The sequence below is a fragment of the Branchiostoma lanceolatum genome, chromosome 7 (genome assembly GCF_035083965.1).
Source record: "Branchiostoma lanceolatum isolate klBraLanc5 chromosome 7, klBraLanc5.hap2, whole genome shotgun sequence".
NCBI lineage: Eukaryota > Metazoa > Chordata > Leptocardii > Amphioxiformes > Branchiostomatidae > Branchiostoma > Branchiostoma lanceolatum.
In genome coordinates this window covers 14,003,260-14,029,419 of record NC_089728.1, presented here as the reverse complement: position 1 = coordinate 14,029,419, position 26,160 = coordinate 14,003,260, and the positions used below count along the sequence as shown (strand labels likewise).

At 40.5% G+C, this 26,160-nt stretch overlaps 1 protein-coding gene across 1 annotated transcript; it reads left to right on the top strand.

Annotated features, from left to right (window-relative positions):
• Window positions 1–3,858: 3,858 nt before the first annotated feature.
• On the top strand, window positions 3,859–25,902 carry LOC136437787 (glycine receptor subunit alpha-2-like). Its single transcript, XM_066432263.1, has 10 exons — window positions 3,859–4,548; window positions 6,085–6,197; window positions 10,549–10,616; window positions 11,183–11,373; window positions 12,631–12,713; window positions 16,902–17,048; window positions 17,377–17,550; window positions 18,781–18,980; window positions 21,929–22,063; window positions 23,859–25,902. The coding sequence occupies exons 1-10, from the start codon at window positions 4,460–4,462 to the stop codon at window positions 24,093–24,095; spliced, it is 1,437 nt and encodes a 478-aa protein (XP_066288360.1). The 5' UTR covers window positions 3,859–4,459; the 3' UTR covers window positions 24,096–25,902.
• The last annotated feature ends 258 nt before the right edge of the window (window positions 25,903–26,160 follow it).

Here is a 26,160-nt window from a genome sequence, read left to right as displayed (position 1 = left end):
ACATTCCTTTCGTAGCAAATACACTTAGCAGAAACGTTTGTTGACTGGTTGACTGCTGAGGAAAATGTATACTTGAAAGTAAAGGAGAGGCAATTCGTCGTATTAGTGATAATTAATTGGATACAGAATCCAGAATAGCTGCTACTAATCAAGGACAAGTGATGGGGTCCTTTGCAAAGTTCTTCTCTTACAAGACTTAGGTATTGATCAGTTTAGTCGATCAGAAACACAAGAGAGAATAGCGTGATCACGTATTCAAGATTAACCTTACGATTCCATTAGAAGTTTAATTATACGCTGCCGTGCTTCCATTCTTACGTGTCCTTCACCTCACAACAACTTGTCTCATCAAAGTGAGGAAAGTCGAACGAGAGGCACGTTTGATAGCGGGGAACGGTAGCCTCATTTGCAGGCCTCCCGGGCGGCGCCAGCGATAATTGTTTTGGGGAGCGCTACTGATTCGCGATTTTCAACTTATCGGGGCCAGGGTCGCCTATGTATTTCTCCTGTGTGGATGTCTAATTTTAGACATGCCAAAGGATGATAAGTGTTTTTAAATTTGATGGGCCTTTTAGATTCCGAACAGGAGCAGGCCCTCCATATAGGCGGCAATACGGGTTCCCAGCAAAAGGCCCTGGCCCCGATAAGTTGAAAATTGCGAATCAGCGCTCCCCAAACAATCATCACCGGCGACGCCCGGTAGGCCTGCAAATGAGGCTAGAGGAATAGAAGGTATCACTTTCGGCGTGTCTGTTTGTGTTTCGGCTGTACGTATTTTCCATGAGCTAGTCACGTTCACCGCGTGGCAGGAAATAACGGTCAGAGTAGCCAGAGTGAAAGGAAGTGAAGTCGATAGTTGATAGACTTTAGTAGTTATCAACCTTTTGTGACGACTGACAGGCATTCCAGGTCATGAAAGAGCTTTCTAGTTCATGGGGGTGGTAACTGCTTTTTGGTTTGTCCGTTTACTTGTTTGTGTTGTCGTGGTTACATGTACGTATTTTCCATATGCTATATATGACATGAAAAGCACGAGTAGCAGATTAAAGACAATATTCTGAGGTACTAATGTAAAAGATCTTAGAAAACGATTGCATGTCGTATATATGTGGGCCATTCACCGTGATATGAAGCATGACTCCCTTATGCATGATTCAGGAATATTGGCGTTTATTAACATGCATTATAGATTCTATAAACTATCACAGGGTCCATCGCGAAAACCTTACACACATAACTACGATTCACAATCATCCGGGTCGTTCAGGGCCACCAACGACCTTAATTGATGTCGCTGAACTTTGACTCCAAGAAGATATATCAACCCCGTCGCCTTTTAACAGCTCCAATCGTTCTATTCCCAGGCAAACTACCATGTTCAATAAAAAGCCATTTTCTCATGAATCCTGTTATTACGTCGATAAAAATGTCCACTCTTTTTCCTGTTTGTACTTAGAAAGTAGGCGCAGGCAATCGCTCTTGGGTCCAAACGTAATTGTAGAAATCCATCTGGAAGACGATAATCATTGGCTTTGACAGGCAGTTATGTTTATACCCGTCATAAAAATTGTAATGTCTTAATAATAGCACCAGAGGGAACGGATTAATCCATTACAACTGTATGTCAAAACGTTAGTTTTATAGCTGCTAACATATGAAGTGCTAAAATTTGAAGTAGCAAATTGGTTTTATTATCATATATATGACATTTGGAAGTAACTGTTATGTGCGGAATAATGATAGACTTGGGAAACGCTTATGGGATTCTCTGACTGAGATGAGAAATGTCTATAGACGTGGAGAGTGTAGTGGTGCATTTGATCTGTCAATCAATCAGTTTTTATAACAAACGAGTGGGCAATTTTGCTTCGTCACGTCACACGTTTAACAGGCTTAGAGAGCTTTGTTAACTTACTTTCCTTTGGTAATCACTATCTGTGTGATTTCGATTGATCTGAAGTCTAGTCATATAGCGTGCGTGATCATACCTTCCATGGGCTAATGTGGCGCAAAGAAGTCATTCGACGCATTCTATCGGAGAAATAAACGCATTAGACTTAGGGCATCATGGAGTAAGCGTATTGGACAAAGCGTAAATCCCGTCTTTACTTTTGCGATGGCGACCTTCCCCGCTACCCCCACTCAGGTTATTTGGGTTGGACGATTTTGAGATTGCTCACTCCGATAAATCTCCAACCTTTAAAATGGACTTGAATCCGCGAAGTGTGTTTTGGCACTCTGCTGGTAAAACTGGAGAAAAATCTTGGCAGACATTCTTAGAATGTTCGCAGGTGCTGCAACCAATTTGCAATTAGACTTAATGCCTCGAGTACCAATTCACTGGTCTCTCAAATACATCAAATGTATCTGGCCGTGTGCCGTTATGTAAATAAAGTATATATACGTTATTTACATTAATAGTTGTCCGTAGGCCTTTTCATTCACTTGTTTTTCAAGTCTTTGGCATTGTGCCCTTCTGTATGCTTAATGTACATATGCACTTGTCTGCCTTTTAGAGTGTTACATGAGACTAAACAATTGCCCATTACGGGAATGTATGTTGAGTCATACAAGAGGCTGTAGATCCACTATTATTTACGTTTCAAGAAACGTCGTAAGAAGACATGTGCCGTCCAGAATACGGTCCTTTACGATAATCGATCCATAGATATTCATCAGCCAATTCAATTTTGTGACCAGACGTAGAGCTCCTCGGTAATGGCCACAGTGAGTCCCTAGAACTGGTCGAAAGGTTATCAAAGAGTAGGCATTCATCACTGTAATGTACTGCCAAGTTCTTCGTGCCAGCAAAGGAGTGTCTGTTACGTAAGAATGATTGGACGCTCGGTCGTTAGTTTGGGACATTTTATCTTGAAGGTAATCTCTAGGTAAAGGATCTATTGTTGTATGGCGAAACATGTTTTCGATATGTTATCAAAGTATAGAAAAATTCATCTCTGTCCAGAACTCCAGATGCCTACCGCAATATCCTGCTACCTACTAGTAGCTAACGTCAAAACACTGATTGCATTAATTCTGTATGAGCTCATACAACATAAATGTAATCAGTGTTTTGATGGAAATCTGCAGAAGACAACGTACACGTTTTCTTATGAGAAAACGTGTACGTTTTCTTTTGCAAATTTAAGTTTATCACCCTTTAACAAACGTATATATTAGAAAGAGAAATCCATTGCCACGTATGCCTTCCGTTTTATCTGCGAATAACTGTTCCTCAGCAATCGCTGCTTGAACCTGGTGAGTTATCAACAACGCACGAACTGTAATGTAATCTGGGCTATAAAACATGTGATACACGCCAGCCTATTTCTCGTTACGCCCAGGCTTTGAGCAAATGCCACCCAGAATTATCACCACGTTGTCGCGCAGGTCATGGGTTTGAGGTAATGAAACGCCACGGCATTCCTGCAACGGCGCTGCCGGTATAAAACGTCGATTGATTTAGATGACTGGCGACAGGCAACGTATCTGCTAGTCTGCGCTTCATTTGCATGTATTTTGCATCTTCTCGTCAATGCGTCTTGCAAAGAAGAATTATCATGTAACGAACATTAGTGCATCTTGTATCTATCTGTAATAGCATAGAATCTCTTTTCTTTGACCATTTATGTGGAAGTTCAGTTGTGCTGTTGCTATGAATTACATTTAAGGATTTTGCTCCTTACTTGTAAGGAAGCCGACATATCCCATGGCAAAAACAGGTTCTACATTACGATAATCATAAAAGAAAGAGAGTGGGGTCTGCCCCCTCTCTTTCTTCTTCTTATTTGACTGTCGCCCTTAATTGTTCGGCTGTTGCAGCCGCTGCGTGTTTAATGCCCATTTGAGTATACACTGTGGAACTCATTTAGGCAGTGGACTGTGTATTATATCAGTGAACACCACGTCAACACGTTTAAAGCTGTGTGGAGCAACGTCGAGTGTGATTGATTTGAGCCTCCCGTGACGGGAATATCATTCCCCGTTGGTGCATGCTTGATTTAATGCGTCTGACGTACTATGTCGTCAAACGACCATGCTTTGTTATACGGCTACCGTGGGTTCCGTCTCATAGATAAGCTCAGACTGCGGTCGCCCCATGCATGCTCTTTTATTGCCGCGGAATTTGCAATCTGGGCGGGAGCAAAGACCTGGGAATCATCTGTGACGGTAAGAACGTTACGTTTCTCACAGCGTTATCGTTTTATTATTCAAAATCATTTCATGTGATGTAGAGCCTGTTATACGTCCTGCTGTAAAAGTGTCAGGGCGGTCAAACCAATCACAGAGGCTATCAAGGTATCTACTAACGGGTGTGTCTAAGGTAATTTGTTTTGAATACCTGTTGAGTCCTGTCCTATAGAAACAGAGTTTTCTTGTTGAATATTAATAGCGCGGCGTTTGATTTCAAGCCGTGCTCGGAGACGCCTCCTTTTGCAGTCACTACTCATTCAGTACCATGGAGAGGATCCACCTGTGCTCTGCCCTGGTGCCCGTGTTGCAGATGGTTTTCTTCATCGCAACAGCTGCAGAGGAGGAAACCTTCGGGTAAGTAGATCAACCACCCCCCACCCGCCGCCGTTTGAAAACGCCGACACTCAACAGGGTATGTTTCTTAGTACCATTAATTACATTAGCATACCAAAAGAAGACCGCTGCTACCAGGTCGAATGCCGGTGTGCTGTGCTGACATTTGGTAACCTATCGGCACCATCCAAGGTTGTGAAAGGACTTCGAAAGCTTTGAAACGATCAAAGAATATCGAATGAAGAAGGCGATCTTAAAAATAAATCTAGTTTCGCATCCGCCATTTTTTCTTATCAATTCTAAGATGTTTACTTTGTAATTGGGCAGTAATTTGCACGTGCTTGTCTTGCATGCGAAGTACGCTGGAAGGGAGGGTAAAGTATTCTAGACAAAGACTGAAATAATAGCTTTAAAGATTGAGGGTTCAGAAGACTAGCTGCGGCCAAAGGGATTCCCAAGTAACGCACTTTCTTCAGTGTGCAAATAAATAGCATAAAAATCGAATATATCTCTTGTAAGCCGTTATGCAGTCCATTTTCCTGGCATTACATTTTAGTTAGAAAATCACAATTGTTCAGATTTTCTCTATCACAATACCTGTATTATGTTTAATTATTATGTAAATAATGCACCAGATATTCTATGAAAACAATTCTTACAAGTGTTCATGAGTCTTAATATTAGCCTTGCTACTGATTGCCTGGAAAATTACCAGAAATAGTCTCATCCGGAAATGAAAAGAATTTGAAGTTGATACAGCACTGTCTCTCATTGTAGCAATCTTCACGCTTAGCAACATCGTGTGTTAATTAGGATTTCTTATTTTTACTTATAGTTGATTAGGCATTGGTGGTTTGTACCTCATTATTTTTCTTTTACTTTGATAATCAACATGCAATTAGCCTTCTGGCATGATTTTGCAAAAACACTACAATTACACTACAATTACCTTTACTGTACGTTCATCCTCTTACAGGCAAAGCACATGGTGATGCAGAAGCACAATTAGTTACAGTTATAGTAAAACGTGATATCTTACTACATCTAAAAATTAATTGCTACTACTCTGTACAGGTTCAACTTCTTCTCGCTTTCTCAGACAGTTGTACATGTATGAACAAATGGAGTTTATTGGTTTGTCCAGTTCCATTAGGGATGCGTATTTTTCTGTGCTATTCAAATATCGAAAACTAGGAAACGTATCTTGTATACATTTTTTTCATTGTTGTATAATGTGTAGTCATCTACAAAATGACACTCGCCCTCAAGTTTATCTAGTTTGCAATATTGACAAATTATTTGCTGCAAAGGAAGGTCACTCTTAAATGCATTTAATCAATAAGTTCGCGTGGGTTTTATTTCGCGCTAAGGTGAAAATTGAGTGTTTGCGGTGGTTTTAAGTTTGCTGCAGCGCTATAGTCATATACTGCTACAGTATTGGACAAAATGTTCTCGGTGGTTTTAAGTTTGCGGTGAAACGGTCGCCGCGAAAACCGCGAACTTAAAACCACGCGAACATTTCTGCATTTACAGTAATTCTGGCTCATTATATTTCAGATCAGGTGCGTCGACTCAGACGACACAACAGTTCTCCCCACTATCAACTAGCCAGACTCCTGCCTTCGGACCGCCTTTAGATTACGAGCCGTGGGTCAGGCCTCAGGAAGGAGGTATGTCTGTTCAAACGTGATAACACACAAGGGAGCCTTCAACCAGTTATCTCCCGGATCTAACTCTTCAGATAAAGGTGAAATACTGAGATGCATCGAGCCAAAATTCCGGGAAGAAGTCAATGGGGTCAAACTACCCCTAAAACCTATTCGTTTTTTATATATTATAGATTGTATAACATTTTATTCAATATTCTTTATGCTCTTCAAGGTCTGGTGTTAGATTTTAGTGACAGAAAATGTATTGTCTGGTACGTCTTGCAAGTGAGCAAACAACGTTGACTTTCATTCTAATCATTTCTCAAGTATGATAAACATGACCCACTTCTAGCTTATTCGGGATCGTCAAGCAGAGATGTCGGTCGGAGGCTAGTAGTGACCACGGTTGTTTACGGAAGGGCATCAGGTGTAAGAAATATTGGCAACTACTAGCTCCACAACCAAAGCCTTTCTTTTGAGAATACGTCTTGCTCGCTAAATTCCGTTATATCTACCAAATTCCTCCTGTACTGTAATACTATGGTCACATTTCACAACCGGGGCCCGCCCGGGCTGATTGCGGGAAACGAAAAATTTAAGTCATATCAATAAATATGCAAAATCTATGCTCTTAAATAATCTTTGGTACTTTTATGTTTTTCTGCTATCTTCTATTTAATACTTTTCGTTCCTCAAGACTGCCCGGCCGGGCCTCGGATTGGAAATATGACCATAGCATAACTAGGATTCCTGTAGTCAGACGTGCACCTTAGAAATTCTATTCTCCTTTTTCTTTGCGCGAAATTCTGCAGTGAAAGCGTTGCGCAGCACATTGCTTAATATGATTAACACATCCAATTGTTTTTAAGTATATGGTTCAGAACAGTAATCCCATGATGGCAATATTCCCCAACCTTGTAAAAAATAACGGTGTTACTTCATTTTGTTTAAAACTTCCATTGAGTCTTGGAATGGGATATTGGCTTTATTCTACAGTTGGGTCTTAAAATGAGACGAATGTCGACATAGCTTATACGTATTTGCTCAGTCAGCACGTTTTAGGCACCGAGTTCTTTGAAAACTGTAATTTGGAGAGGGCTCGCAGGTGCAATGTGCCTGAGTTTATGTCTCTGTAAAGATTTTAAGACGTACTGAATGTCGCACCTTTCTCCAAGTTTATTGAAAATGGTCAACTTTTTAGCTTTAGTGCTACAGCAGGTTGTAACTTATGTTATTTACGCACAAGCTTGCAAGGTCGTTCATAGTTTGAAGTTCATATTTCCTCAGTATGTAGGCGTCAAAGAATGCAAAGATACCTACCGATTTAAGATATACGTATACCTTAATTGCAATCATAAATCGGTTTATGTCTTTCTGTTTTACCCGTAGATTCTACCAGTTCAGCGGCAAACCTTCGTTCCACTTACTACCGTGTTGCTCTATATTGGATTTAATTTTTTTTTTCATAAAAGTTCACTCAACAAAACCTTAGAAGTAGAGGTTCCTACTGGAAACTTAATTGTGAGGAATACTGTTACTCTCTCTTACCAACTCTACTACAACAGCCAAGAGTTGGACATACAGCACTGTACTGTCAGCACTAGCCATATATTTGTATCAAGGTTTTATAGTCATGGAACAGTTAACGTTCGTATGACATCGTAACAATTTCACGGGGGAAAACTCTGTTCATTTGATTAAAGCGGCCCAATGTTCTTTATGTTCTGACTTACTGTTACACGCTTTCATGCTAGTCTTACCATGCATGTCAATAATGAATCAGCCTTTTCTTCAAGCGTTTTTATGGCCAAGACTTCAAAGCTTGCCTTCATCGTTCTATTAGGGAGCAGGGAATTACAGTTTAGATCTAAAGTGGTGATCATAAATGTTCAACATTCAGGAATTTAAAGGCTGAAGTTACTGATGAACTGAGAGAAAGCAACTTTAAAGTAGTTTCCATTCAATGTAACTTTGATAAAGCACGAACGAGAAGCAGCGCCTAGTAAAACGTTACAAGCTGAATATTGAAAACAACGTGCTCATGGACAATGGGTGGACAAAAAGACAGCGTTGTTGGCAAGTAGGGAATATCTAAGAACTCCCATGGAGAAAAAACTCATTTATGATTGCTTAGATGTTCACTCCCAATGCTTTTAAGAGTTTCTATATTCAAATACACATACATAAATCAATATGTATTGTATGGGTAGCTCATAACGTTCTGGCAGCTGTCATTCCATAGACAGAGATGTTGTGGATTAATTGGCAAATGGATGCATTTTTGTATTGCTGCCAATCTCTTACGCCTAGTAAATGAACGTGAAACTATAGAGATCCTACTTACTGTACCAAGGCACCCAAAGGTTCTTAGGTATACCTGAAAATGAAAAGAAAAAAGACCAGGAGTCCCTTTTGTCATTTCGATGAAGGTTTGACATCCAGGTAGTAAGATACAGAAGATAACAGTTATTACTCAAGCAACTGGATAGATTTGAAAACAGTCGGGCGTTTTAGACAGCGCTAGCAGTCGCTGTCTTTCGTCAGTGACTTATCAATAACCAAAATTTGGAGTTCACCAGTTACATGTCCGGATTCAAACTAATGGAGCCTAATATGTGGATGGTGCTGTTGGTATTGTTCCTCTCAAATACTATCCTTGTCGTTGCTTGGCGTTTTGTATTAATACATCCAATTGATACATCAATGCAACAAAGAAGACCATGGGTCACTTTTGGTATTTCGATGAAGGTTATAGACATCCAGGTCGTCAGACACGCAAGAAAATAGCTATTACTCAAACAATGGAAAGATTTGAAAAAGGTCAGACGTGTTCGAAAGCATCCGCTGTCTTTTATAAGTGACTCAACCAGAATTTGGAATTTAACAGTTATATGTCTGGATCCAAGCCGATGAAGCGTAATATGTGGATGGCGCTGTTGGTATTGTCTTTCTCAAATAACGACATTGTCAATGCATTTTATTTTGTATCAAAACACCCAAGCGTCGATGGTGCTGCTGGTATTGTCCATCGCAGATAAAGTCCTTGTCATAATTGTATGGTGCTTTGTTTGAGACCTTGCTCTGAGAAGACTCGTCCATCCTTGTCAAAAAGAGTTTGTGTGATTGATACAAAGCTAGGCTTGGCCTAATTTCTGCGGCATGATAATTTAAAAATCTGGATATGATATGTCCAATGTCTAAAATTTTCCCAACAAAAAAATTGATTATGGCTGAAAATAATGATTGATTCTATGAATAATGAAATGATGCCCTTCAAATCCCTTCACTGGTTGAAGAGATATCGTCAATAACAGAACAGTGTTTCAAAGTTCAACTTGATAAGCATGAAGCGTTCCTATATGTTTTGAGCACGGCTTAACTTGTTTTCCATTAATCAGAATTAGTGTGGTATAATGATGGTAATGAACTATATTCTCATCTATCAAAATATGTCAAAGTATAGTATGATCTTAATGTTATTTCATCAGTGACGTACTATTAAACGCAAAGGTACATTATATAATATTCAGTTGAAGATAATTAGTATAAATCTGTTAAATCAGCATTTGTTCAGATATACTGATACAGATATACATGTAATTAATGATTGAACCAATTGAGATAAATCTACTTTATGATATTCTGATTCGTTATAAGTGACTCTTTTGCTAAATTCCTAGAAGATATACACACCAAAGATACCATATATTAGGCTTTACAAGGCGGCACTCAAATCTTGACACACAAGCAGTATATTTATTAGGACTTATTTAACAGTTCATATATATACTATATATATTGGCATCTAGAATTGTAATTTTACAACTTTTCGATGAATCATTTATTTTATGTGGCCGTCTAGACCGACTGACTCCATATGCCGCGAACCGTTGATCCTTGCGATTGTGTTTATCGGCAAACTATAATTGTCCCTTTTCCAAGTCATTAATAGTTTGTTCATCACAGTATGCTTTAATGCACATCTCAGCATGTTTATGTTGACGTTCTTGTTCGTTATCGGTAGTTTCATTGTAGATTTTCAGTCATCATTATACCATGGAAACCCAATTATGAAAATGCCAATAATCAGTACCGAGAGTTCTACATGCACGAATACTAGTTACAGAGATAGCGTTATTCAAGTCTAACCACCGTGCAACAAACGTATGTTATGGGAAATATGCTTACGCTGTACTTCAAATGCCCAAAGAAAACTATACGCGTTCCTCTGCATGCAAACACCACAGTAGGGTGTATAATTTAGCGATCTAGGGATAAGTAAGTCCGATACAGTTCGATAAGATGAGTACAAGTTCCCAAGGCCAATGCTTCCCTAGCGAATATAATTCATTGACGCCTGTATCTCCTACAGGGCCGCCGGTGGACGTTAAATGCAGCGTTTACATAGACACAATGGGATCGTTCTCCGAGAAAACAATGGTGAGCTGACTATTGTTTTCTTCAACCTGTATTGATTTGAAAAGTCCAGCCCATCCAGGGAAGCTTGTATTGAATTCTTGTTACGGTTTTGTGTTACAAACGTGTTACATGTGTTACAAACTTGGCCATTGTTGGGTCATGGGGCAGATTGCCGATGACAAAATCATCCAGTTTCCTTGAATGTCTTACGCGAAGTTTAGCAGATCTATGCTAGATTACTGTTCATACCATTGCCATACTACATCTTCTCTGGTAGTCTAGCCTCGGGGGGCCGTTTTAGTCACCGTTCCATAACGTATTGGCAAAGTTAATCAAAGGTAAGGCGTGTGATATGGGTCACGATTCATTAGCGAATCCATTGAGAATTCATCAAAAGTTCGACGTAATCGTCATCCTAATGCTAGCCACATTATCCGTCAGACCCTCGCCCTAGTACCAAATAACCGTCAGATAATTGTAATGAATTGCCGCCTGCAAATGAAGTCTACGGAGATAAACTATACTCAGTGGAAAGACCTAATTACAAGGTAGAAACGTGTGTCCTGTTTGTCCTGACCCCTCTCCAGGACTTTGATCTGACGTTGATTCTGGGCTGTGAGTGGGCGGACTCGCGGCTTGCTAACGTCTCGGAAGCATGGTACCCACCGCCCGGCTTCGACATCTGGACACCCGTTATAGAGGCCGTGGCAAAGTCTGACGACGAGACGCCGCCTGTTCTCAGCGTGTCGCTAGACGGAAGCGTCCTCCGCATGGCATGGTCGGTCAACAAGTTTTGTACAACATTCCCTGTCAACGCAATTCCATCATTGCATACTCTTCTAGCCCAGCTAGGCATGCTTCAGAACTCTTTTTTGTGAATTCAAGCAGAGAACATGATATGTCTCTCCCTCTCTCTAGAGCTCTTTTGATAATAGACATACGAAACCAAAAATATAATAGACATACGAAAGCAAAGAAAATATGTTGAAATCCACCAACTAACCATATTCTACTAGATGCTGATTAGAAACAAGTGCGTGCATAAACATGAAAAACTTTTATGACGAAAATACACTTGGACAAAACCATTTCGTTGAATCATCAGTCCTCCGACCACACTCATGGCAAATGAGTGATGCGTAACTAATTGTTTCTTATTTGACGAACATAGAGTTTATTTTTCAGTATGATTCATGACATACTGATTAATAACACCCCTAATCAAATTCTAGGCACCCATGCATAAAGCCCTACATGAAGGAAGAATGTGGTTATGCTTCCTGATTCCTAGGCCCGATAACGCGTTGTCATGAGGGAAGTACCCAGGGTGGTCGTCCCGTGAACTTTATGTGAGAATTACCCACTATCTTTTACGATGTTAAATGAGCCGGCACTCTGTGTAACATATAGATGCGCATCGGTCTCTAGAGCCGGTAGAAACCATTAAGATAATACTTCAAGAACGTGATCTGGGTCAATGACCGCAAAGGGCGTAATTCTAAGACCATTGACGTGCTACCATTGCTACGCCAGACCAGCTTTGATTGAAAAAATAATCATAAAATGATGATTACTTGTCTTATTAAGAAATCTTTACTTCGAGGGTTATGTAGTCAAACGCGCCATCTGTCATAGTTGTCAAGGTCTTCATGGATGCGGTTGATCTTTATCAACAGAACAACCATGCGAAAGATCAGAAGATAACCTGTGAAAACGTTGTGGGAGGATCACCTACTTTTATGCACAAAACCTCGATGCATAACAATAAATCTGCCATTGAGGTAACACTGAGATGAATGTGTATGGCATACTCTTTGTGAAATTGCCACTTATGCATCCACCATTTCAAAGATAAGGTTTTCTTTAATCCTTATCATTTACCCTGAACGGCACGAGTGAGAGTCATGGTTAAGTTTTCTGTAATGCCAATCCTTAGTACCTTAGATTTATAACCACGCGGTCATCATCTCCAATGTGTATTAGAACATACATGTACTGTAGTTTCTTAGAAATGTGTCTCTTGTGTTGAATACAGGCATACTATGAAAATCACGTGTCTGATGCAACTGCAGGCCTATCCATTGGACAGACAGAAATGCAGCCTACTCTTTCATATCCGTAAGTTTAATCATTATATCATGATCACATATATGTATGAAATATTGATATTGATGGTGTCGTATTCTGAAAGTACACAGTCATATATAATCTATATATACATCTTTCCACATATTTGTGTGATAGCATCTAATTTTGCAATCGATAAGAACATTTGTTTACAAGTCTACGTAGTGCATAACTGAAGAAATCGTATGTCTTTCCGCTCTTTCTGTTTGCAGATTTGATCAAACATTCTATACATTGGTAGTCGTGTCAAAAACATTTCAGATTCCTCGCGGAGAGTTTACGATAATGGGTATCATTAATACGGAAATAGCACCTGGGACCGAGTAGATAGCGTTGGCGGGGGTATTGACCTGGCTGTGCACATTATCGTCTAGGATTATAAGATATCTCTCTGGATCTTAAACGTGATCGGTTTTACTAACGACATTCCACTGAAATGGAAGCAGAAAACAAATTGAAAGTCATTTCCAAGACTTAAATGATCTACCTTGCGGAAATGTGCACATTCTAATGCTATACGTGCATGAGAAATACGGCATTTTACGATCTCAAGGTGGGATTGAAATGCTAAAAGCATTTGGAACTTGCGTTGTTACCACAATAATTGATAACATTGTATATATTTGATTTGATTTGATTTCATTTATTTATTTGGCTGTGAAAAGGTACAGCCAGGGCTACCTAACCAGCCGAAGGCTATTGCAAAGGTTTAGCCCTGGGAACAATATCCAAAATTCAATACAAACTTTCTCAAATTAAAGCACGTCACAACATACATGAAGGTGTACACAAAACGCAATACTAGAATACATACTATAGACGAAACAAAATTAACAAAAACAGCACAAAACTGAAGCACAGGTCGATGGAAATGCACTATACTGAGCTATAAAAAGAATAGTTAACAAATTCAAAACTAGGTTACTTAGATTATACAATATGTCACCCGAGTCATCTGATATTCGAAGTAGGTCAGTCATTATTTACAGAGTATTTGTTGCCAAGTGCAGATCATTATCATGATGCCAGTAAGTGGGTTCCAATGCCATCACATTGAGAGCAAACATAACGTAGGGTTGTAAATAGGAAAAGGTTAAAGTGTCTAGTCAATTGCCTACGTAACGATCCGAAAGGCTAGTGGGCAAAATCATTCTCGCGTCATTGTAAGAGAGACATAGTAAGATTGATTCGATTGAAAGTGACTGACCCCTCTCTGATCTCTCCAGTATTTACGCTTCAGTGCAATGGTTGGATAAATCAAGTAGCTTACAAGATGCATGGCTCATTCGGTGAACTTATCCTAATATATCGAGATACGTCTTTAACGGCCTGTGAGGTGCAAGACTTCAACTGGATCGGTTCTTGTCTTGTTTTGAAATTGATGCAAAAACTGAAGCAGACCATATCATTTTTATCGGTTTCGTGAGTGCAGCGTTAATGAATTGTGAACATGGCAACTGGTGTGTTGCTTTCTCTCATCATGTGATGTTGATACTTGTTAGCGATAGATTTCCAGTCTGTGAGTAACCTCTGACGTAGATCGGAAAGGGTGCCAAAGTTTTTGTGCTTATGCCATGTTCATTGATCCACCATATCCTATATCAAAAGTTTGGTTGGAAAAGATCTCCCATGAGGCTACCCATATATCTCACAAGTTATTGCTAGATACGGAAATAAAGTAGTTCTACGGCAACCGCGAGACCAACAAAAACATCACATGTCGGTTGTATATCGGAGAAGAAATAATTTGATTTACATGTAGTGAGCAATTCTACGAGTGACGTTGGTTAGAATGTAGGTCAGAAGTTGCTGTGCCATGGCCATTGATCCACCACATTCTATATCAAGGTGTGCAAAAACTGGTTGTAAAAATCTCCCGTGAGACCAACTCATACATCAATTTGTTGCTAGATACTAAAAAAAAGTAGCTTTACAGCAACCGCGAGACCAACAAAAACACCACATATTGATTAGATATAGGAAAAGAAACCTCCTGATAAGTTACATGTAGGGAGTAATTGTGCAAGTGACGTTGGTTAGAATGTAGGCCGGAAGTTGCTGTGCTCATGGCCATTGATCTACCATATTCTATATCAAACACTGCACGAAATGGCCTCGGAATCCCGGCGGATACGTACAGGAATTTTTTTTTGCATTTTTGGTGGATACTGATGGATACTGACGGATCCAATGTAACTAACGGATCCGACTAAATTCGCACGGGCTTAGGAATATTTCCGAAGGAATCCGTCTACGTATCCGCCAGGATCCGAGGCCATTTCGTGCGGTGAAAGTGCACAAACTTTGGTTACAAAAATCTCCCATGCAACTCATACATCGACTCATTGCTAGATACGAAGAAAAGTAGTTTTACGGCAACCCCGAGACCACCATATATAGATTGTATACTGGAGAAGAAATCTCTTGATAAGTTACATGTAGAGAGCAATTCTGCGAGTGACATTGGTATATGGTTAGAATGTAGGTTAGTATGTGCTCATGGTCATTGCTCCACCATATTCTATATCAAAGTGTGCAACATTTGGTTGTAACATTATTCCGTGAGACCAACCCATACATATTCATTGCTAGCTATAGATACGCGAAAAAAGTAGTTTTACGGCAACCACGAGACCAACACAAATACCACATATCGATTGTATATTGGAGAAGAAACCTCTTGATAAATTGTATATAGAGAGCAATTCTGCGAGTGACGTTGGTTAACCCGGTTACAATTTAGATCAGAATACAATCTATTGCTAGGTACGAAAACATTAGTTTTACAGCAACCCCGAGACCAACAAAAACACCACATATCGATTGTATGATGGAGAAGAAACCTCTTGATAAGTTACAGTCGACCTTCGATCATGATTCTACCATTAACAATTAGTAGAGGCGTTAAATTAGAGACGTCAGGATCCCATTAGGAAGGTTCCACATCTCCAGTGTCTGGACGCCCCCGACCATTTATCAAGTCCAAACTTTTACACGGAAAATCCATTGCCCTTTGTCATTGTCAGCTCTAGTGATGAGGTAGCACGCAACAAGGAACTTCGCTTTAATGTTCCGTGGAACAAAAACGTGTGTCAGTGCTGGAAACCATGCTTCGTCTGTGTATGTGCTGCCATTGCCGTTCAGCTTCATTGCAATTTACATATTAAGTGTCTTGGAGGGCGGATATGACAGTAGCACTAGTTATAGTCAGTTTATAACGGCAGGCTATACCATCATTCAGAAAGTATTGTTCTTTGATGCAAATATCTTCATAAGACTTTTGAAAACCTGTTATAGAGATATTACAGAGGCGTAATGATTGATGAAATTCGTTCTGAGGTAAAAGAAACCAATTGACATACATACAAGGGCCATTTTTGAATTATATCAATGGAGATCATAAAGCCTCTTGGTAAGCATTACGCGATGTTTCTCCTCACTCATTCTACTGATAGGGTGTACTTAAGGCAGACTTATAGCCCAAAGTGTACCATCAAATTAAGATCCCAATGGTTATTGAGTTGCATGAAGAACAGATTTGGAGAATGTGAGTCAGCAAAATACAAACATTTCCTTAACTTGCGGATGTATCAAATCTCGTGCAGTCGTCGTTAGCGTGTTCAATTTTAATCATCATTTGGCGCTTTTCTAGATAATTACGGAGTTACCAAGTACTACTCATCCGGTGTAACTTGCCAATGACGACAATGAACAATTGAATTGTTGCAGTTAGATGGATTCTATTCACCCAAGGAGGTTGATTCACCGTAATGTGCAGTAACCACAGACGTCTAACCTCAACTAAACCATTTGTTCCATCTTTAAGGCCGTTTACTACATTGTAAATTTGGGAATTTTAGATTAGAACGATGGTGAGCAAGCTACGGTAGAATACGATTGCTTCATTCGTCGTGATGCCAGGTTATGTATGTAGAATCTCAAGGCACGGAGGACCATTACCGTATCATAAAGTCTACGAAGGGTGGACATTTTTCAAGAACAACGTCCTATGTTCCGTTCAGTTTATCCCCAGTGAGGTGACGCATACCCCTAATAAAACATCACTCTAGTGTGATATTGCAAGATCAAAAAGCAATAACGTGGACATTACCCTTTAGTAAGAGATATTGTGTATTAGTTTCTCTATGGTTCTACTTAGATGCTTTATGTTCATTGCAGGCGGAGGCGTGCGAGTTTTGTGGGGCTGGAATACCTACTGGTTCCCCGGAGAAACTCCGGTAGTCACCCGCACATCTGGCCTCCATTCTCAACTTAAACTGGAGAGTGTGGAGACCTTCGCATATGTCAACTCGCTTGTTTCGCCAGGTAACGTTTTGGCGCAACCGTCGTCATTCATACGTGTATGCAATCCATTCACGTCAAGACCTTTCACACAAGTTCACATCCGTTCAGTCCGATAAATATGTTAAGGTTCAAGTTCAGCCGAACTTGGCTATTTTTCAGTGATAGTCAGATGCATACAAGCTATAGACAGTACACAGAGCTAGGCTTGATTCCCCAAAGGGCCAAATCTACCTATTATGTAAGAAAAATAAATGATAGCAAACTAAACTTGACAGGAAGGCCATCTATTTTCTCAGTAATTGGACGTGTGCGTAAGCTCCAACTCAAGGCGTACGTTTCGATTTTTCAGAAGCCATTTGCGTGTACGAGGGAGGAGTGTGTGACTACCATATGTCGGAGGATTGCCTCCGAAAGCAGTGCACGAGCGTGGAGAAAATTACCACCCAGGAGTGCCGGAACTGCAACTACTTCGGCGGCATGTGTATGAACAATACCTCGGAAGATTGTGAAAGCCTGGCGTATGGTAAATGTCCACATCTACCCTTGCCAATTCCCCATCCGAATTGTTAAAACGAGAGCATCACTATTTCTGAATTATGAGTACCTCCTCTCGAAAACAAAATAGCTAATTACCGTGATACTGTTTATTCCTTCATTGCACTTACCACATTACTCCCAGGTCTCATTGCTTTTACACAATATCATAGATGTCTTAATTCGTAAAAGACTGCTGTAAAATTTGATGTCATTTGATTGCATTATTTCTTTAGCTAGTAGGTTTTCCTAATCTACATATCTATCTATAATGATTAGCTTTGTTTTGTTTTGTTTAATCTTGTTCACCTATGCATATATTGTAAACTAATCAGCAATTATCATTACAATAAGTAATTAATATCAGTTAAGGGGAAACCCTCGAAAAACATGTAGGTTTCATGTTTCCCCTGCATGTTTTTTATTATTTTTACTGTTTGCAACCAAATTGTTTTTATGTGCAAATAAACAATAAACAAAAATGATAAACTGCAAGACCTTTAGCTAATGTGAAACGTAGCAACCCAGATTGCACACACAGTAGGGTGTAAAATCGTTTTGTGTTATCTTAAATGCCTTGTTTTCCTCTCAGAGGTTGCATTGATAACTATCAGCATGAATTGCCACGTACTATCAATTAGTCAAAATAATCTGCACAAATATAACACAAAATGGCTAATTAGAAGATGCTGTTGAAATGGCGTTGACCTGTTTCGATGCCGATCATCTTGATACGGTAAGAAATGTTGAGCCACAAGTAGCCTCCTTAGCAGGTGTAGCCACAAAGAAAAACGAGTGCAAAAGAACTGATATTCCATCAGAAAAAGAAACACACTACAATCCAGAAAAGCCCGATTCGTAAAGCCTGCTAAGGAGGCTATGCCACAAGTAACTGTGACAAACAACAGAGACATCCTTCAGTTGGCCATCAGAGCAGCCTATAGCTCTTGCCTCCTATTTTGTCACTTCAGTTGAACTCTCTTTACTGTTAACCTTCAACGTTGTTCTTCTTCACTTCTCTCGCGCGTCCAACTTGGTAAATTAGAAAGGTAGCGAAAAGTTAGTCTTGATCCTTTATCAAGTTTTAACAAAGACTAATGATCTGACCAACGCACAGAGAATGTTGCCTTACCTAAGTTATGACCTATGGTGGATTTTATCTCTCCACCGTGGTAAAAGTAAAGGTCACCCCGTTCATCATGTCGCACTTGTTATTCAGTTGTGCAGGGAGACGGCGTGTTTACGACCGGAGAGCTGCGGTTCACCCTGACCCGGCGGCTGTCCTACCACCTCCTACAGACGTACATCCCGTCCATGAGCATCGTGGCAATGTCATGGGTGTCCTTCTGGATCAACATGGAGTCCGCCCCGGCAAGAACAGGTCTAGGCGTCACAACTGTGCTCACAATGATAACTCAGGTACACCAAACTGTGCTGGATTTTTCATTGAAATAGATTATGAAATATTGAACTGCATATATATCTCGGTTATGCTATGATCAAATCTTCAAACTGGCGCCCTCCCCAGCAGTTGGGGGGGGGGGCGAAAAGTATGATATGAAAGACAACTTAAGTTCATAACACACGAAACACAAGAAAAATCAATCATGAGCAGTGATGTGAACCAACAACTCATGTTCATGTTCAGGTACGGATTCAGGTCCAGAGGTGCACTAATCTTGAGCATAATTTGTCTTTATCTCTTGACATACATCCTTATTTTTCGTTCCCTCAAACAGCCCGGTCGGGCCCCGGTTTGGAAATGTGACCATAGCATCAATAATGTTTGAAGAGCTATTGAAACAACATCCAAACACCAACGTATTGTATCGATACAACCAACTTGGCAATCCCACCTACATCGTTCAAACTGATCGAGCAAAGAAAATTGTCTCGAAACAAAATTTCATTAATACATTGCGTGTGGGTAAATTTCATCCACTTAGGTTTGTAAAGTTGCAATCTTCATCCATATATTATGTAATCTTTCCAGACGATTTGCATGATATAAGGTGCAATACTTGGAAGGTAATCTTGTTCTTACAAGATTCGATCTAAAAGAGTTATTGCGTGATCAATAGGTCGGAAACGATGACGAATTGAAAGTTAACTGTCCCAGAATGTGTGCTAACGACTTGTAACCTCGTTGTGGTCTGTCTCTCCTTCAGTTAAGGAATAATGACCCTACGATGATGCCTCATTATGAAGCAGAAAGCTAGCCAACTTTATGATGTAGTTGAGCTGCTGTACCTTTGATCGTTCATCAGCTGACCCCTCTCCCATAAGGAAATTGACCATAAGGCAAGACGCCTTCAATTCTTCATCAAAAGCTTTTAACCCTGTAACCCAAGAAAATGTGTCTTAAATCTTCATTGCGTGTGTTTCATGTTAACTCTGTTACATCCACGCTATATCATTCACTTTACAACTTGAAGGCATAAGTAAGCTTCCTTTAAAAGATGAATTGCGGTAATTTAGAGCCATGGCATACTCGGTTCTGGCTCTCATTATTGTGCATATGGTCTGTGACTATTACACACCTATTCCACTAGCACGGCGATTCGCTGCGACCTCGTTTAACGACTTGTGTCACAATGTGTGTGGTCTTTGCAATCATACTTTCACATTTAGCATAATATTTCAATGTAGAAATCAAGAGTTACACAGATCCAATGTGGGTTTGAAGGCAGCGAGTTCGCAGCGCGTGTGGGAGACTTAGGAAACAAATAGTCTAGTAGCATGGTTAGAAAGTTAAGGAAGGATTGTTCTCAGCCGTGAACACCCATCATCATCAGATCCTCCCGAAAATTCCCGATCCTTTCATCCAACGGAGTTGATGAATCTCCAATAGACAGATCAACATCTCAAGGTTCCCAAAAATGAGGCTATAAATCATGTTGCCCCGGATCGAAATGGAATTAGAAGCTTCTTTGTTTGCCTCCCACGGGATGCTGCACATGACAGACTCTGTAATTTTTCATGGCATGATGATGAGTCGACGTCCTTCGCCCAAAATATCTCCCTGTTACATACCCCCTTTACACTAGGGTGTGACCTTGCTGCTACCGCGCTGCGACCGAGCGAGTTGACAGAGCATTCAGCGAATTTTACATTTAAAGGTAGCAGTCAAGGGTAGCACAAATCCAATTTAGGTCGCAGCTAGGTCGCCGTCTAATGGAATGGAGGCCTTACCTGGAATCAGTGTACGTTCTTGTGTTTAAGGATAGTTCGTTACGTTCTCATTACCGACTTTCTATTTTCAGAATGTCTTATACACTTCCTGCACAGCTGTAAACTACTATCAGAATAAGATTGTTACTCATGGGTCCACCTTATTCGACCAAAGAAACTATTAAAAAATATATTTATTTTGACCCAAACATAAACTGTCGACACCAAAAGCTTTTAATTTGACTGAATGTACAATTTACAATTTATAAAGTTGTGTTGCACTTTTTCTTCTATCCCGGACTGTCAAACCCAAAAGCTGTATTGGTATTATTCGTTACCTCCGTGAAAACAGAGGCATTGTTTTCGGTCTGAACGGTTTGTCTTGGTTTGTGTGCTTAGTTATTTGACTATTGTAGAGTGACAGGATGTGAGGCAGAAGAAGGTGTGTCACGAGACTGGCAGGAGAACTAAGTACTGGGTTCAACGTTTGTCCCACGGGCTAGCTGCATTGACAGACGGAATCGGCGAGAAATTCACAATAATGAACAAAGCAAGAAATTCACAAACAATTCTAATATTTTACCGAGTTATGAGATCTTCAATTTTCTGTTGTGCTTGTATTTATTTGTTCCAATTTCAATTTTTACAATGGTAAGGTTGATATTCGTAGTTTTCTGGGGCCCATCACCACTTTGTCTTGTACTTTGCAATGATGTTTAATAAAAATGATAAGAAAAAGAGCGTAAAGCGCGCGATCGGACCAAACTAACACGTGTACCAAATGGCTGGGCTGTTCCACATGCGCGTCAATATAGGGGTGCAATTACAATATTACATTGATGATAAAAGCAGTTACGGTGTAAAGACATCATGCATCACCACGCGCAATTCAACCTAGCAGAAGATATGCCAAGTTACACACCAATGTGACAACTAGATCGTGAGCTCCAGTTGCGAACGTGCAAACAATATCATTTCTAATACTCCATCAGGAGGTCACTCTCCTTTCCGGAGTAAAAAGAAAGAAAAAAACCTGCACTACTACCACGCTTGATGTCCTCAACTAGGACCCATGCAAGCCCATTCAGTGCTATCCTCTACCTAATGTCTCTTAATAAGCCTTTATGACCCAATCATGGACACGTCCACTTACGGTATCATAAAGTATTGGTGCTAACTACAGCCTTTTTTTGCAGAGTGGCCGGATCATCGCCATGCCTGAAGTGTCGTACGTGCGCGCTGTGGACGTCTGGCTCCTCGGCTGTCAGCTCTTTGTATTCCTGGCGCTCATCGAGTTCGCCGCGGTGAACTACATCTCCAGGAGAATCCGGGTAAGACCCCGATTTTGCTACGGTCACAGTTGCAGCGGTGCCCGTAGGGAGTGTAGCCCTGGCCGGGCCCCGAAGCCAGAAGTTTGTCCCGATGGACTACCGGGCCCCGGATGGGTACCTATCGTTGTCCTCAGAATTAGCATACGGCGTCTAATTGTTACCGGGTCCCGGGTTGATTTTAACTCCGAGTTATAATCAACACGGGGTCCGGTCGTGCCAAAAAATAGGGGCTACGTACCGTCAGACTGTTCCCAACCTACCGCCAACTTTGGTTGGCTGGTGGTAGGAAGCCATGTTCGGGCCCACATTCAATTTGACGGCGATCGCGTTGCGCTCTCGCTGCGACCTAGATTGGCTTTGTGTAACCCTTTCATAATCTGAATATCATATACAATGTAAAAGCATGACTGAAAAGAAGACAAAACGCACAAAGTGTGAAGATTCGTTTTTCTTTATCTATGGATTTCGTTGAGCGCTCTGTCAAATGTTAGGTCGCAGTGCGATCGCATCAAGCCCCCCCCCCCCCCCCCAGTGCAATGATATACACGTAATAATAGATATAAAATGAGTGGAATGATATAATAATAGATATAAAATTAGTGACGAATGACTTTCTTCGGCCCCTTTCCGTGGTCCGATATTGCGAACAGATCCCCTTTGAATCATCAGGACACCAATGGCCACAAACCTTTCACCTCATAACAGATTATCACAGAGATTTTCATTTTGTCTTTTTATTACCCTTATATGCACGAATCCCCAAGGTTCTGCAACTTTCTATCCCTAGCCCGATCAAAATTCACTTTTTGACCTCTTGGCGAACTAATTTTAGGCAAAGTTCCTGCAGTAAGACTTTTAACACACTCTCTATCATGCATGGCGCATTTTTGGCACACGGGCTCTAAGACAAACTCATAAATCTACATTATGCATGAATTCTAGTGCATCGTAAAGGCTTATGGTAATATGTATCAAAGGGAGAAGGTAGGATTTGCCAAATGAACAGTACGGAATACAGTCACTTTATCATTCTAATATCAAAAGCCACTGTAGTCTGATTTGTACTTGCAGACTACGCCAGAGTTGTCCCAGTTGGCCTTAGTAAGCCTTGCGCGGCGTCGTTATTTCGGTATGATTTATGCCAATTCTCTTAGTGGCACTTCAAGAGTCACTTCTCATTGAAATGAGGCGTTAGAATTATATATCGTCTAGCCGAAATGGTTAGTCCGTGTGGATCTAATTTACAGGAATTGGATGAGGTGCAATAGTATAGAACGTGATTTGGCATGAGAGTGCATTTATTCTGGTGTTGGAACTTGGACTTTTCTAGTACTGACACATGCATTAAGTAAGTTAAGGTATTCATTTTTCACAGCCAAACGCATAGTATGTACCTACATGCAAGTGGGCTTCGGAAGTTATATTGAGAGATAAACTCTAAGTATCTGCCTATGTATGTTGGTTTGTCGCTAGAAAACTTTGTCTCTCCAACAAGAGACGATTGTCCCTCGACGACATAACTCCTTCGGCGGCGAAAGTCTCTAAACCGGCATTAGAGAAACTTGGCCTGTGTGAAAAATCACGTATTGGCCCCCACCCCCCCAATGTAAACGTCGCCGCTCTAGGAAGTCTGCGAAGGAGGCTAATGTTTAAGCTTAAATGTGTTAGTTTTGATTTATTCAGGTGTGTCAATGCATATTTCATTTACCTTGAAATTACGACCTCAGCGTTTGCTGGCATTGCCGCGTCTGTCGAAGAAACTCATACTCATGAACATATCTCATATTGATTATAGATGGACGGAGATCAGGACAATGGCTTGAATGGAAAAGTTCTCGGGAAGAAAGACACTGTCGGACTTCCCCTTCCGGACCCTCTGGTTAGAGCCAAGAAAAAGCTGACAGGGCTGGACATTGCCGACGCTATTGACCACTTCAGTCGCATCGGTTTCCCGGTGGCCTTCGTCATATTTAACGTTTTATACTGGGCTCTGTACGTAGTGATCATGCGCGAGCCAAGAGCAAGACAGTGACTTCAGGTGCATGCTACCGTTTCACCCCATTTCACTAGGGCGGCGACCTCGCTGCGACCACATTGCGACCGAGCGACTGAACAGAGCTCTCAACGAATTCCATAGATAATAAACGAACCTTCTTACGTTTTGTGTGTTTTGCTGTGTTTTCACGGTAATTTCAGTCATACTTTTACATTCCGAATGATATCCAATTCTAAAAGCAAGGGTTACATAAATTCAATTTAGGTCGCAGCGAGGTCGCAGCGCGATCGTCGTCCAGTGGAATGGGCCTTACCTGCTATTATATACTAGTTACTTGAAGGCTTCCTGAAGAAGAAGAAGACGACAAGACTTGAACGCTAACACCTGGTACATCCTTCACCTTGTCCTTGTATACGTACAGACTAAACATGGCATGTATGCGCAGAACGAAATGCCAAAGGTACTCGTTATTGATTACCTAATCTCTAGCAGATTGTGACCCTGTGAACAGCTGAACCTGTGATATTTCTAACTCATTGTCGTTGACTATAGCCTCAACAGCAGGCCTTGTGGCTGGGCTCCTTTTTGTTGTTTTATGATAATAACAACAATTGTACAAGGTACAAAGTATGGCATCTATTAGTAGATGACTACAGTTCCATAAGTCTAGTTTACCTTATACAAGAGTATGTAGTATGGGGTTAGAATAGTCTTTTACAATCAATGGAGGAATTTCTAACGTCCAGGCATATTTGTATACCATGCAGGGGTTGTTACATGCCATTATGTACTTTTATGTGTAGTTTTCTGATTTTGCATCCGATTTCTGATCACCATGGAGTTCTGACGGCCATCTTGTTGATTTCAATTCTCCAACTTCATTCAGGCTTAAAGCGGTAGGCTGGAAACATGGTAGAAATATCAGAAATCTAAAATACAACAGAAAACGGCACATTTTTAAAGCAAGAGAAGAGAGCTAACCCACAAAGCATGCTCATGAGGCTATTTAGATCATGCGATGATCGAGTGACTCGTGAATTGGATGATTCTCTACGGTAGATATAAATGGCTGCAATACGCAATGATGCACGACATAGACAGATTGCCACAAAGGGGTTGTGGCAAAGGCACAGTGACCCGCACTGGCGACAAATTACTTATTTCTACTGGGCAGAACTTTCTGTCAGATGCAGTACAATGTAACGTCCTTCTTATATTACATTGCGTTGTCTGTGACAACGAAAACATAAATGATTTTCCTTATACTAAAGGCAACAGTCGGACAGCGTTACAATTTTGAATGCTTGCTGTACAAATGAATTATATAGTATAAGATTGAAATGATATACAAAAACATCTGTTGTAACACTACCGATGTTGTATACGTACATGTAAGGACGTATGTAAAGAAAATATAGATATCTATACAAAAAGCATTTATATCATTCTTAAGGAGGGGTATATCTATTTGAATGTAAGTTGTATGGTTTTATGGAGTTTTTGGAAGAGCTGTAAGTTATCTTATAAGTAATAAAGTTTCATTCAAAACTTAAGTTAATTTGGTATCCACAGTATACATTAAACGAAGAGTTAGAATGAAGTCATATGGTGCAAGAAAAGTGGAAACTGAGCTGCAGCGAAAACTTTGAGTATGTACGATGGAACCAGGGTCAAAGAAGGTACGTATTTAATCAGCTAGTTTGTAGTCCAATCTGTTCCTGATGTATTACTTTCCCTGATGAATAGTGTGCCCTACTTTCCAGTGAACTCGTTATTTTGCACAATAATGTGGCGGACCTAATCCTACTCTTTTGGTGTTTGGTCACGGACTGCGTTAACTTTGCCTCTTTGCATTGTGTATCCGGACGATGTGGACATGTATGGAGTATTAATATTGCCTATTTATCATGACACAGAGTGCAGAACGCATAGGGTTATCAATTCCCCTTCTGGGTCGCAAAAGATGGAGTTCCGAATCTAGATCGAAGTTCTGATGCCCAATTTGCACAGTTCTGATAGTAGTTGAAGTCCTTCGAAGCGGCCATGTTATGTAGAGGTCGTTGGTGCGATGTTTTAGGAAAACCCTGTCACATGTGCACTT

Bases quoted from the DNA above. Each gene is read 5' to 3' on its own strand.
- LOC136437787 (XM_066432263.1), top strand. From the start codon at position 4,460: ATGGAGAGGATCCACCTGTGCTCTGCCCTGGTGCCCGTGTTGCAGATG. The intron at 12,714-16,901 runs GTAAGTTTAATC...TGTTCATTGCAG, and splicing joins CAGCCTACTCTTTCATATCC to GCGGAGGCGTGCGAGTTTTG. The intron at 22,064-23,858 runs GTAAGACCCCGA...TATTGATTATAG, and splicing joins ACATCTCCAGGAGAATCCGG to ATGGACGGAGATCAGGACAA.